This window comes from Montipora capricornis, chromosome 3, assembly GCF_036669925.1.
Source record: "Montipora capricornis isolate CH-2021 chromosome 3, ASM3666992v2, whole genome shotgun sequence".
NCBI classification, from domain to species: Eukaryota; Metazoa; Cnidaria; class Anthozoa; order Scleractinia; family Acroporidae; genus Montipora; species Montipora capricornis.
In genome coordinates, this window is record NC_090885.1 from 6,396,771 (window position 1) to 6,409,270 (window position 12,500).

Genomic DNA, 12,500 nt, shown 5'->3' on the forward strand with positions numbered 1-12,500 from the left:
GCGATCTCAGGATATTTATCTGTACTACTATGTATCACGAAGAGGATTATGAAATGGAACAACTGCTTCGCTCCATCCACGATGTTGATACACACAGTCAGGGATCTGGACGCTATTATGAGTCACACATCTTTTTTGACGGCTGTGTCAGAGCTGAAAAACTCAACAGTTTTGTAGTGCAGCTGGCCTCCTTGGTGGAAAAGACTCTAAAAGTGCCAATAAGTGACTCTACCAAACTAAAAACCCCTTATGGAATGCAGCTTAGGTGGAAGCTTCCCGGTGGAATGGATTTCACCGTTCATCTCAAAGATAATGTCAAGGTCCGAAAAACTTCAATAAATAGCTAGATTATCACCTGACATATCCGGAGATCCCGTTTTCAAGACCCGTTGTGACCACAGAGCACTCGTTGAATTTGTTCCTTGTAGTCCCTCCCTCAACTTCTCAGCAGCACTTGTAAATAGCTAACTGGTTTGCCTCAGGCCAGTAGTGATTTTTAACAGTTGTTGTTGTTGTTGTTGTTGTTCTGTTATGTCGTTTCGTTGATTTTCAGTCATTATCCCTGAATAGCCCCTGTGGGGAGACGTTTATTAAGTATGTATAGTGTTTATTATTATTAAGAGTAGCTCAATTAGTGAGTGCTTTCCGAGCGAGAGTTCTCCGTTTGCTGAAGAGTGTGTTAAATGGACTTTCCATTGGTTCTCTTGGTTATTATTTTAACTTCATTTCTGCATCTTCATCATTAATATTTAGGAAATCAGGTTTAATTGTTTGACTAAAATCTTTCCTACTAGGTAAAAAACAAAAAACGTTGGAGCCAAGTAATGTACATGTCATACGTCTTGGATCACAAGGAGAAACTTCTGGGAGGTTAGTTATCGTTCGATCGTTGCAATGCGAATCTCATGTTTCAAAATAAAGTAAAAAAAACATCTAACTATTTAACAACTTCTCTTTCAGCAAACGACAATCAGTGCTTCATCTTGACAACAGATGCTGACGTTAAGTTTACGCATGAGTCCGTGGAGGCGTTGATAGATCAGATTGTGGAGGATCCTCATACTGGTGCAGTTTGCGCAAGGACTCACCCGATGGGAAATGGGCCTGCTGTTTGGTATCAAATCTTTGACTATGCCATTGGTCATTGGTTTCAAAAGGTACATTAACTTAGAAAGTGAACCCTCTTCAAAAAAGCCAACAAGCTATTCTTTAAAGACAGACGCATAAAGCTAAGCCACGTAAAACAACAGGCTGACAAGAAGAACAATGACATAAGGTATCTTGAGCTACATTTTCTACACAGGGTAATACTATTTAATTTTCTATTATAAAGAAATATTTCGATAAAATGGTTTCCACAATGCTTTTAAAAGCTGGTTTATTGCGTTTGTAGCTGCCCTACAAAATATTTCTCTTTAGATGTTCCGTCCATTAGAAATTTCTAGGTGTTTTTTTGCCTCGTCAGAAAGTTTTAGTAATCAAGACAGGTGTGATCGAAAACTTTACATTACGTCGTCCTTTTATCCCGAAAATGTTTGCGTAAAATATGATTCTCAAACAAACTTTGCCGACAATGATATGTTATAAATTTTCAGATTTTATGCTTTTTCTAATATCACAGTCTACTCTAACTTCATTGTTGTTTCGAAATTTCTATTCACTATTCAGACTCTTCACTACTTTTCCGAAACCTGGGATATCTGTTCAGAAAAGTGTCCACCTCATTTCCGAACAGATATTTACCTAAATTATATACTCTTTCGGTGCTCCTGGATGATTTGAGCTCATGTCCTATGCGATACCAGTGCAATAGTCTGCAAATGGTGCTATCAAGCCAATTTGAGAGTAATATACGCATATGAAGTGAAGTGTTGATGAAACCCACTTGAAACTCGGAAAAACCCGAACCCCAGATGGGATTCGAACCCACGACCCCCTGTGATCCAGTCGGATGCCCGAATCACTGAGCTACTGGATTACTATATGGTAAGCAAAGGTGAAATGTGGGGCTTTGACTCGGGCTGCATCACGCAGATACAGAGTCAAACAACGACTGACCGCATAGCTCATAACTTGCATCGCGCAAGTCACCTTAAAGCATATCTGCGATGCAGCCATTTTTGATGGTTGGTTGGCCGCATCTCAGATATGATTTAACATGAATTGCGTGATGCTAGTTATGAGCTATGCTGTTAGTCGTTGTTTGACTCTATAGCTGCGTGATGCAGCTCGAGTCAAAGACCCATAGAGTCATAGAGTCATAGAGCCATAGACTCTCCAGTAGCTCAGTGGCTAGAGCATCCGACTAGATCACGGAGGGTGGTGGGTCCGGAAACTATCTAGGGCTCGGATTTTTCCGAGTTCCCAGTGGGTTCCACCAACATTTCATTCCATAAGCCAATTTTTATGAGTTGATATTGAGGCCAAAGAGGAAGTTAATATAAAAGAAACTATACATAAACGACATATAAGCAATAGACGACTTTTTACCTGTTGAAATAGCCTCATCTAAACAAGAGGGGAAATTTGAGACAGTTATGCAAACCCTCGACTGCGTCTCGGCGTCACGTACTATCCTAATCATTTTATAAATACCTTTATTTATGTTTACACTCGGAATTTTAAGCTGTTTGACTTGCAAGACCGCGTTTGAAATAAACCTTACAGCGTAGCGGGATTGAGGCACTGAAATGGCTATTTACAAAGATTAATAGAGTTAATTAACGACCCGTGAGATGTGAAATAAGATCATACCTGTGCCCAATCATATTTAGCCACACCACCCCGCAAAGTAGTGGCAGAAATTCAGAAAATGTTGCCGGATAACATGGTTTGAGACTTTTGATTTCTTTCATTATCCCAGGTATCAAATCACATGCTCGGTTCCGTGTTGTGTTGTCCGGGATGTTTTAGCCTTTACAGATGCCAAGCTGTTCGAGATGTTTTATCAATTTACGCCACGGGAGTGGATCATGCCTTTGATTTCCTTACAAAAGATATGGGTGAGTCTACGGTGAAAAAAAAAATTGAAAACGGAAGATTGAACAGATCACTACAGATCAGTCGATACAGATCACTAATAGGACTTTATTGAAGTTTACGAACTGGAATACCCTGTCAAGCACAATTACAGGAAAAACTGAGACAGACCTTGCCTGACATGGCATCCCCGGAACCATCCTAACCGACAATGGGGCTCAATTAATCGCTTCGGACTTTGAGCCACATCTCAAGCTCACTGTACAGGCCAAAATACAACTGGAAGTCAGAAGCATCTGTACGATGTTATGTTATGTTATGTAAGCACCAAAGAAATAAGGAAAGAATTAGGTCTTTGTTTAAACTCCCCATTGAAAGTATAGGCTGGTAATTTCTTCTCAATTCTACATAACTCGTGTTGAAAAAATTGTGCGCCACGTCTTTGGATACAGACACGAGAAAGGCGGAGAGCAACAGAAAATTTACCCGCTTGAACTAGCCAAAGAAGAACAGTGTTTTCCTGTTCGCTGTTGTAACGAACCACATCTTTCCTTTCAGCAAAAAATTTTCTGTTTTCAATATCTTCGAATGATATTCCTGTATATCTTGTATTTGAAGGTGAAGATCGATGGATGTGTACTTTGATGATACAGAGAGGCTGGCGATTGACCTATTGCGCAGCCGCAGTCGACAGTACCTATTGCCCGGAGAGTTTTGATGAATTCTACAAACAAAGGCGCCGATGGACTCCGTCAACCTTAGCCAACTTGGTTTTACTTATCAGAGAGTTCAAAACGACGTTGAGGGCAAACGAACACATCTCTTTGCTCTTCATCTTTTACCAGGCCTTTCTTGTTTTCTCTACTGTTATCGGGTGGGTGCGATTGTAGAATTTATTGATAATTCCTGAGGCTCAAAGAAAAATAAACACTAAGCGCACAAGTTTAACACGCTATCTTAGTTGTCCATTGGAGGCTAGAACTGCAACAGATTCAAAACCCCCGTATTTAAATAAAGTAATATGTGTGTTAAATATCGAACAAGGGATTTCAATATGCTCTTCGAGAAACATTCTTCTAGTTGGTTCAGCATTAAATAAAGCACCTACCTTCAAAAGATTTATCACTATGCATGGCGTAGCCTTCCTCTTCCATGGTATGACTTACGTAAAGGCCCCTTTACACAAACAACTTTTCTTTTGTTTTTTCAGACCCTCAACAGTTATTTTGATTATTGTTGGCGGAATCATGTACTCGGGAGTCAATATGAATGAAATAACGCTGGTGGTTCTCATCTGCATTCTGGTTATCGCATACGTAATGGTGTGCTTATTTACTTCACAAACCTTCCAACTTAGAGTGTCTAAAATATTAACGTTTGTATTTGCTGTGATCATGTGCATTGTTTTTATCGGAGTTGCTGTCCAAGTCTCAAGGGAATTACGAGACACAGGAGCTGCATCAAAAGTAGAAACAGCTTCTCAGCCAAACATGACCACTTTTCATGATTCTCAACCTTTAGACAGTCAACTACCCGTTAGTGTCAGTTCGCTTTATTTAGCTGGATTGTCTGGCATGTTTATCGCTGCAGCAATATTACACCCAAAAGAGTTTACATGTCTCTTGCACGCGGTGTGGTATCTCCTGTGTTTGCCCTCTGGTTATCTTCTTCTGACAATTTATTCCCTTTGCAATCTAACGGACAGGTCATGGGGTATGTAATACTATCATTCTGATTATTTAAATACTATCATTTGAATCGTATGATTTAAATATTCTATGATCGCGCAATGGATTTGAGCTGGCTATGCGCAATCCCATAACCAACAAACTCGAAAGGAATAATTTGAATTAATTCAGAACGCTAAAATTCTTGGGAATTTTGCGTACCGCCTCAAATTCTAACCTTGGCAACACTTGGCGAGATCATGCATTACGCAAGTTGAGAATATAACCAAGATTGAGAGCGCCAATCAAAGCGATAGATACCATTTCCAAGTCCTTTAGCCCTCAGCCAGCTATTTTTCTTTCTGTTTTTGTCGCTCATTTTACAACGACAGGGAAAAAATATGTCAAAAATATGTGCGATAAAGCTGAAATTCCTTTAAGGTTACGTTTGAATTAGTAAGAAATTACAAACTGTTTTTAGTGTCGTAAAATGATCACAAATATTCCAAATACCTTTGAAGCCTTTGAGGTCTGATCGTTGATTGAAGCTGGATCGTATCTTTGCTTATAAAGCTTATTTTTACTGTCCCCTTTTTAAAGGAACAAGAGAGGGAAAAACTGTGTCGGAAAGTGAAGATTGGTACAAACTTTTATTCAATCACTTAAACAAGCTATGCATATGCTGTTACCAAAACCGAAATGAACCGAGTCAGGTTCCTCAAGTCTTCATCCAGGAGCATCAAGTCGCAGGTAGCAAGGTACGCCCAAAGAATATTTAGTATTTGAACAGAAAAAAGGAGGATAGCAAGTAAAAAGCACCATTGATTGCACAACTGGACGGAAGCAATTTTTGGTCTGCCATTTCTGATGTCTTCCTCCTGCTAAAGGGAGCCTATACAATCTGCCGGTAAATGTTATTTCTCCTGAGTGGGTTGTGAAACCCGGGAGAAAATTAAAATACACTATAAAAGTACACTATCAAGTGCTTTAAATCAAGTTAAAGAAACGATTTCCTCCTAAATCCAACAAAACTTGAAATAAATGTATACATATGTCATTGATTCAGTCCTTTCACGAGAGCGCATTAGCCCAACAAACTGACCTGCTTTTAAATGAGTGTCTTCATGGCTCAGTTAGTAGAGCATTGCACCGGCATCACAGAGGTCATGGATTCGAATCCCGTTGAAGCTGCCTGAATTGTTCAGGCATCTATGAAGTGATAATTCAGTTAAAATTGTCCGGAGGAGTACAAGGATCACTTCCCCCTAAACTTGAAATGATTCAGTATATAAAGCAAAGAATTGAACGTTGTTAATTAACAAGAATGTGACTTGCCATTCTCAATATCAGATATGTCCGAAATTCACGTCATTATCGATAAGCGTTGCGAAGTGTCCCATAGGTTCTTTGGATGACCGTGTCAGGTGACCTCGTCAATCTTAAACAAATATGGTCGTGATACAGAATAGATGCCAGAAATGGAAAGAGCGTGATGAAATTAGTAAGAATGGTAATTTTGTGGCCACTGACATTTATGTGAGAGATTTCACAGTGATTCAAAACGTTTACTGAGATTTATATGGAAAACAGCTGCTGGGCCTGGGTGGCAAGCTTTGCCATCCAGCACACAATTCTCTTAAAACTTTCAAACCGCTCTAAAATCAAGCACTTAAATGTCAGTGGCGTCAAAATTGACATTCTAACTGATTTCATCATGCTCTTTCCATTTCTGGCATTTTTGTCATGATTGACAAAGTCACGTGACTCGGTCATGCAAAGAGCATATTGCTCTTCTCCCCGTAGCTTCAACATCATTTTTGGAATACCGACAACTTAATTAAGTCAGTCTCAAAGTGCCCTCTTACCTCTCCTTCTCAAGAAAGGATAAACAGCGTAAATTACCCTAACTCTAATAGCACTGTCTTATTTTATTGTTGGAAACAAGTATCAAGTCCTTACTGACTCCATTGTCATTCTTCGTAGTTGCACGATTCCTCAGACCAAGCTAAAAACAAAGAAACTATCGTCACCATTACAGAAGAGGGAACAGTCAAAACAGAAGACGCGAAAATCCAAGACACGAAAGTCGTCAAAACTCCTGATGTAAAATTCAAGGATGCGAGATCGGAACGACCCTCACAAACCATTATCCTGTATGAGGAAGGTGGTGGTGTTCTGACAACAGACCACGAAAATGATAGTCTAAACATTTCTAACCAAACGGTGTACTCTGCGGATGAAATTCCAAACAAGAAAAGAGCGATCAATACTTCAAGAAAAATAAAATCAAGAGAATCTACAGAACTTACTGAAGGACGGCTCCAATTGAAGAACTCTCTCACTTTGCGTGAACAAGCAGTCCAAACTGAGGAATGCCTAGATGATCAAATTTTATCGTTTTCACGTCTTAAAGAGAGAAGCCTGCCACAGAAGGTAGAATTTTCAGATGACGATGTGAATTTTCCACAATCTCAGTCCAGCAGTGAAGGAAGCGCTTCTTTAAGTCCAATGAGAATTGGCAATCCCCGTTCGTACAATTCATATCTGGCAAAGAATGGAAACGAATCTAAAGAAATTAAACGTGATCCTGTAAATATCCCGTCTCAGTTAAGTGAAGAACAAGGAAAGCTAGAAAACGACATAGAAACCTCTCCATATTCAGTGTCTGCATTAGTCTCCGCCTCGACATCGATCATGGCTGATATAGATGGGGATCAAAAACAAGGAAGTGAAGATTATTCGATGATGATGTCGTTCACGCCATTGGCATTTAGTGGTACGTGTATAGAAACAAAATTAATCTTAATTAATCGATTTATTTATTATTCCATTAAACTAGCTCAAACTAACTTGTTGAATGTTCAACCATAGAATCAACTAAATGACGAAGACAGAATTTACTGGATTGAAAATCCTTAGCTTCTACAAGGACTAATAAACCATTTTCGTATTCTCAGTATTGGACTGGCACGAGCTTGCAATGGAGGCGAATCCGGGGGAATCTTTTCAATATATTTCCCCCGCATTAGCCTCCATTGCAAGCTACAATCTTAGACAAAAACCTTGAAACACTTTGAACATTCTCGCACCGTTTTCGTCCTCCTCCCGTTTTCAATGTTCTTGTAGCCAGTCAAACAGTAGAATGTCATTTCAACACTGTTGTAGCCAGTCAAATAGTAGAATGTCATCTCAACACTGTTGTAACCAGTCAAACAGTACAATGTCATCTCAACACTGTTGTAGCCAGTCAAACAGTAAAATGTCATATAAACACTGTTCTAGCCAGTCAAACAGTAAAATGTATCCCAACACTGTTGTAGCCAGTCAAACATTAAAATGTCATCTCAACACTGTTCTAGCCAGTCAAACATTAAAATGTCATCTCAACACTGTTCTAGCCAGTCAAACAATAAAATGTCATCTCAACATTGTACAGGGGAAAGGGGTGTTTCAAGGATTTTTGGCGAGGATTGTAGTTCCAGTCCAATATTGAGAATACGAATATAACCCTAACCCTAACCCGATTGTTCTTAACATTTCCGTTTGTCTAGGTGATCGTCCCGAATCAGCGTTGAAAAAGGAAGCTTCCTACTCGAATCTCAACCAACCGGTAGAACGATGGTTGACTGAAGAATTTATGGTGAGACAATCTCTTAAAAAGAACGTGAATAATGACCTTGAATTTATGCTTCGCGCAAGGTACGACCTGAGCCTAACCACGTGAAATTCTCAATTTTAAATTCTTCGGAAACATCCAAGTGATTAAGTGAGCGGCTTAATTCTTCTTTTTCTTTGGATTTCAAAACTGTGTTAACCTAACACTAAATGTCCCAAGTTTTAAGCCTTGATTTCAAAAATACACCTGTATATTTTAACTGGACTTTGCGTATGTAATGGTCTGCCATTACTAATTTTAGAATCTTGAGAGAACTGGATCGAGGAGAAAATGACGTAAAACAGTCACTAGTTCAAGACTGCAATGCGTTTGTATGCGGGCTGAATTACTATGCAGTAAGAGAGTTTTGGGCTTTCCGACTTTTTTACTCGTGTTTTGCATGTATAATAAGCTGCATTTAGACGCTGAAATTTTAAGCTAAGAGGTAAATGACGTCACTTTCCCATAGGGTCCAATCAGTCAGCTTTGAACTTGAGTAATGGCAGACCATGATATCCAAAACTTACACTTAAAATAAACAGCCTTTGGATAAAAATCAAAGCTCAAAATTTTCCAATAAGGTGCCAAGCCAACACTCGTTCAAATTCGGAAGAGCAAAAAGGAATTGATTTTTTTTTACCATAATAGCACTTTAGTGTATTTAAACCTCTAGTATTAGAGTACAGAGCCAGACCACATATGAGAAAACGTGAACACGTATGTTTTCCTCCATGCAGTAGAACATGTTTTATTTTTAAGACCATGTGAAGCCCATATCATAGCTGTATATGTTGCTGGTCAAATCCGGTCTCTGGTTGAATCCGGCTTTACCAAGATTAAATTGGTGATCCTCATTTTACCTGAGGTTGAATGTGCACTCTACCTACTTTAAAGCAGCTATCAACCCCCGAAAAGGATTGAAAACACCTACACGTTTCCTCAAGCTCTGTCTTACGCATCTCTTCTTAAGTTCGCTTTATCTTATCGGTTAAAGGATTCATACGCTTATCCACTCAGTCTCGACATTTCAACATGGTAAGGCAATATTGAACTGTTCTACGAACTTACAAGTAATCGAACTTGGACCGTCCAGATCTATATAGTTTTGTGCCTTTGCCACTACATTATGACGACGAACATGCTCAACCAAACACATTTTTTTTCATTATTTACTTTTTGTATAATAAATCAATGCATATCCATGTGTAAGAACCAAAACTAATCTTAACCTGACCCTAATTGTAAGTTTCTTCACTTCATATGAGTGCGTATTGAACCTTCGTAAAATGAGGATCACCGATTCAACCTAGGTTAAAATGCTGTGAGCAGATTTTACCGGCAACATATATAGAATAAGATTGATGCAGCGTCTGAGTTGAACTTTAATTAAGAGTATAATGTTTCGTTCATTCTGTCACTGCAGAATTATGCAAACAATTTTCGTCAACATGGATATGACACCGTGGGATTTTTGCCTGGAATGACGGAAAAGGTAAAGTGATACATCCACACAAGTTCTTTAAAGGTATAATTAAAAAAAAAAAACCAAGTTAACAAGGAAACATTAAGCAGCTTTTAAGTCAAATAAAGACACCATTTGCCACTGTGAAGTGACATGTGATAAACTGAATTCAATTCTTAGAGACCCTTTGATAATGTGACCGGCACTTTCTTAACAGGATCTTGAAAATATTGGCATCGAGATAAGAGGACATCGCAAGAGACTCCTACGAGAAATCAAGAAAATCCCACGGGTAGATATTGAAGAGGGTATTCCGGTAAGTCATGGATAGGAGCCTCGAAATTTTTTCCTCAGAGTGGAAGTGAACAGAACAGAGTTACAACGGATTACACGACTGTCCTCTCTGGAAAATACAATGGAAGTTTGTTTTAGATGAAAGAGACAAATACTGGAAGATAATGTTACATTTAAGGCCGTCTAGGTCTTTCTTTTTATCAAAACAATTATAAAAGATCGTTCTTTTTGTTGATTTTGATATTATTGCAATTGCATGTGACTTTATCCTTGAGACATCATTTCGATGGATTCTCTACTACAATTAAAATGTCAATTAAGATTTTCCTATCTTGTAGGACAATGTTGAAGAGTGGTTGAAGGAACTTGGTCTGGGGGAATATTGGCCCACTTTTGAAAGGAGTGGGTACAAAGAGCCAAGCGATTTGGAAGATATAAAAAACATGAAAAGAGATGGCTTAAAGGAAACGTTTAACATTTACAAGACAGGCCATTTCAAGAGACTGTCATCTGCGATTCGGAAGCTCCAATACCCTAATCAAGGTAACAAATGGTTTATCAAAAAGGGTCCATTTTACCCTTACTTATGGTCAGTTTTGCTTAGTCTTGCACAGGTTACGGCAATAAAAACGACCCAACATAGTTACCTATTAGTTAACATTCTTTCGTTCATCTTGTGTCCAAAGCAAAATTATTTAGACATGTCCCATAAAATATTGCATGGTGAATAGACACGGTAAGGAAATTTGCTCACGTTTTTGGCAATCAGACGAAAATATCTCTCTACTTGTATTCTGTGAATAATTTTGAACCTGCTCTGTGATGAAAGGATGAGAGAGACACGACAGGGACTTTTTGCAGGCTCTGGTTCCCTAGAAAGTGTTTTCAACGATAGAGTGTTTTGCTTAACTAAACTCTCAGGGGCACCCAACGACCAATTTGTTGTAAAATGTATTATTATACCCCAGTTAATGAAAATACATGTTATTCAGGCATTTTCAGGTGTTTTTCAGTGTTGCTGGGAAAACATTATCTGTTCCTTTTTCCCAGCAAGACACACAAGAAATTTCCCAGCCAGCTAGTTAAACTTGGTTGGCTTTCCAGCCAGCTGGTCAAATTTATTTCCCAGCCAGGCATTCCGAGCGCTTTTTAATCCCTCGATCCAAAACGACCGAAGAAAAGCGACAAAACCGGGACTAAACAGGTTTTTTGCGCAAGGGCAATGACTCTGACCAGCCGTCCTATGTTTCTGAGTCCTCTCTGGGAGAGGGAAGGGGTTCTGTTTTTTTTTTTTTTTTTTTTCTTAGTCGTCCTCAGTCTTCAGAGTTTCTACAGCCAGCTCGGGTTGAAATACTAGAAAAAGTCAGTAATTCCCAGGCAAAACCTCTATCAGTAACAAAATTTCCCAGCCAGATCATCAAAACACCTGTATTTTTGCCAGCCAGCAAGATTCCTCTGTGGAACAGATAATGTGAGGAACAGATTCGTTGGGTGCCCCTGCACACTGCCTCCTACTTATACCACATCACGCTCCCCACATATACCACATTCCCCTCCCCCCAATTCAATGTTGTGTGAGAATTTTTTGAGCGACTGCTAATAGTTGTGAAAAATCAGCATCGGAGTAGGGGGAAAACGGGGATGGGCGTTCCAACAAATGTGACGAGTAGTGTATTTGTTTCAAGGAAATCGGCAAATCTGTAGAGGGTGTAGATCGGATGTCAAGTCTCTTTGGAAAAGAAGTAAACTTGTTACTAAGATAAACGGATTGTCTGTTCGCATGCCTGGTTTTTAAAAAAGTGGGCAATTGGTCTGAACATGATGATAGTAAAGCAATATGTGTTGGAGAATTTTTAGAAGGCCAAAATAATTATAATTATAAATACTACGTGGTGTATTAGGGAACATCTTCAATACGCTGTGTACCCCATTTCCATTTAAAGTAGTTGACACTGTGTGCTTTGATTAACGTAGCGTGCACATGACATCGGGGGCTTTAGTTATTATTGAGAAGAGAATCGAGCGAAATAAAGGCGTTCTTCGTTGCACTAGTACTGAAGTTGGCATTTGAAGGAGTGACAGCGGTTAGCGGAGGGAATAACGCCAGAGAGGTGGCGTCGCTGACATCTCGTGAGGTTTCGGTGCATATTTGATAAATATACCGAGTCGTGCCGATATGGAGCTTGTACCAACTCGAGATGAATTTACAGGATGATTAAATTAAAAGTGACTTAATGTACGCAAATTGAGAAGTGATTGTCAACGATCCACCGTGCGATTCACAAGACATAGTTTAGCTCGATATGTAAGGGGGTAAGAGTTTCCAGGAATAAGAGCCATCCTATCCCGATGCTGTACTCCAAACTAGCTTGGAAATGTGAAATCAAAAAAATCCCATAACATTTCCTGCTACTGCGGCACGGCTCACCATGGTAAATCGTCT

At 39.2% G+C, this 12,500-nt stretch overlaps 1 protein-coding gene across 1 annotated transcript in view; it reads left to right on the forward strand.

Annotated features, from left to right (window-relative positions):
- The window catches only part of LOC138041081 (uncharacterized), a 22,614-nt gene that overhangs the window by 8,374 nt on the left and 1,740 nt on the right, over nt 1-12,500 (forward strand). Inside the window, exons 4-15 of the mRNA XM_068886849.1 lie at nt 1-320; nt 795-870; nt 961-1,157; nt 2,864-3,002; nt 3,598-3,853; nt 4,190-4,692; nt 5,247-5,404; nt 6,630-7,422; nt 8,198-8,286; nt 9,725-9,793; nt 9,981-10,079; nt 10,396-10,600. The exon at nt 1-320 is cut by the window's left edge and continues 84 nt beyond it. Of these exons, the coding sequence (XP_068742950.1) occupies nt 1-320; nt 795-870; nt 961-1,157; nt 2,864-3,002; nt 3,598-3,853; nt 4,190-4,692; nt 5,247-5,404; nt 6,630-7,422; nt 8,198-8,286; nt 9,725-9,793; nt 9,981-10,079; nt 10,396-10,600 (2,904 nt within the window). The remainder of the gene's footprint in view (nt 321-794; nt 871-960; nt 1,158-2,863; nt 3,003-3,597; nt 3,854-4,189; nt 4,693-5,246; nt 5,405-6,629; nt 7,423-8,197; nt 8,287-9,724; nt 9,794-9,980; nt 10,080-10,395; nt 10,601-12,500) is intronic.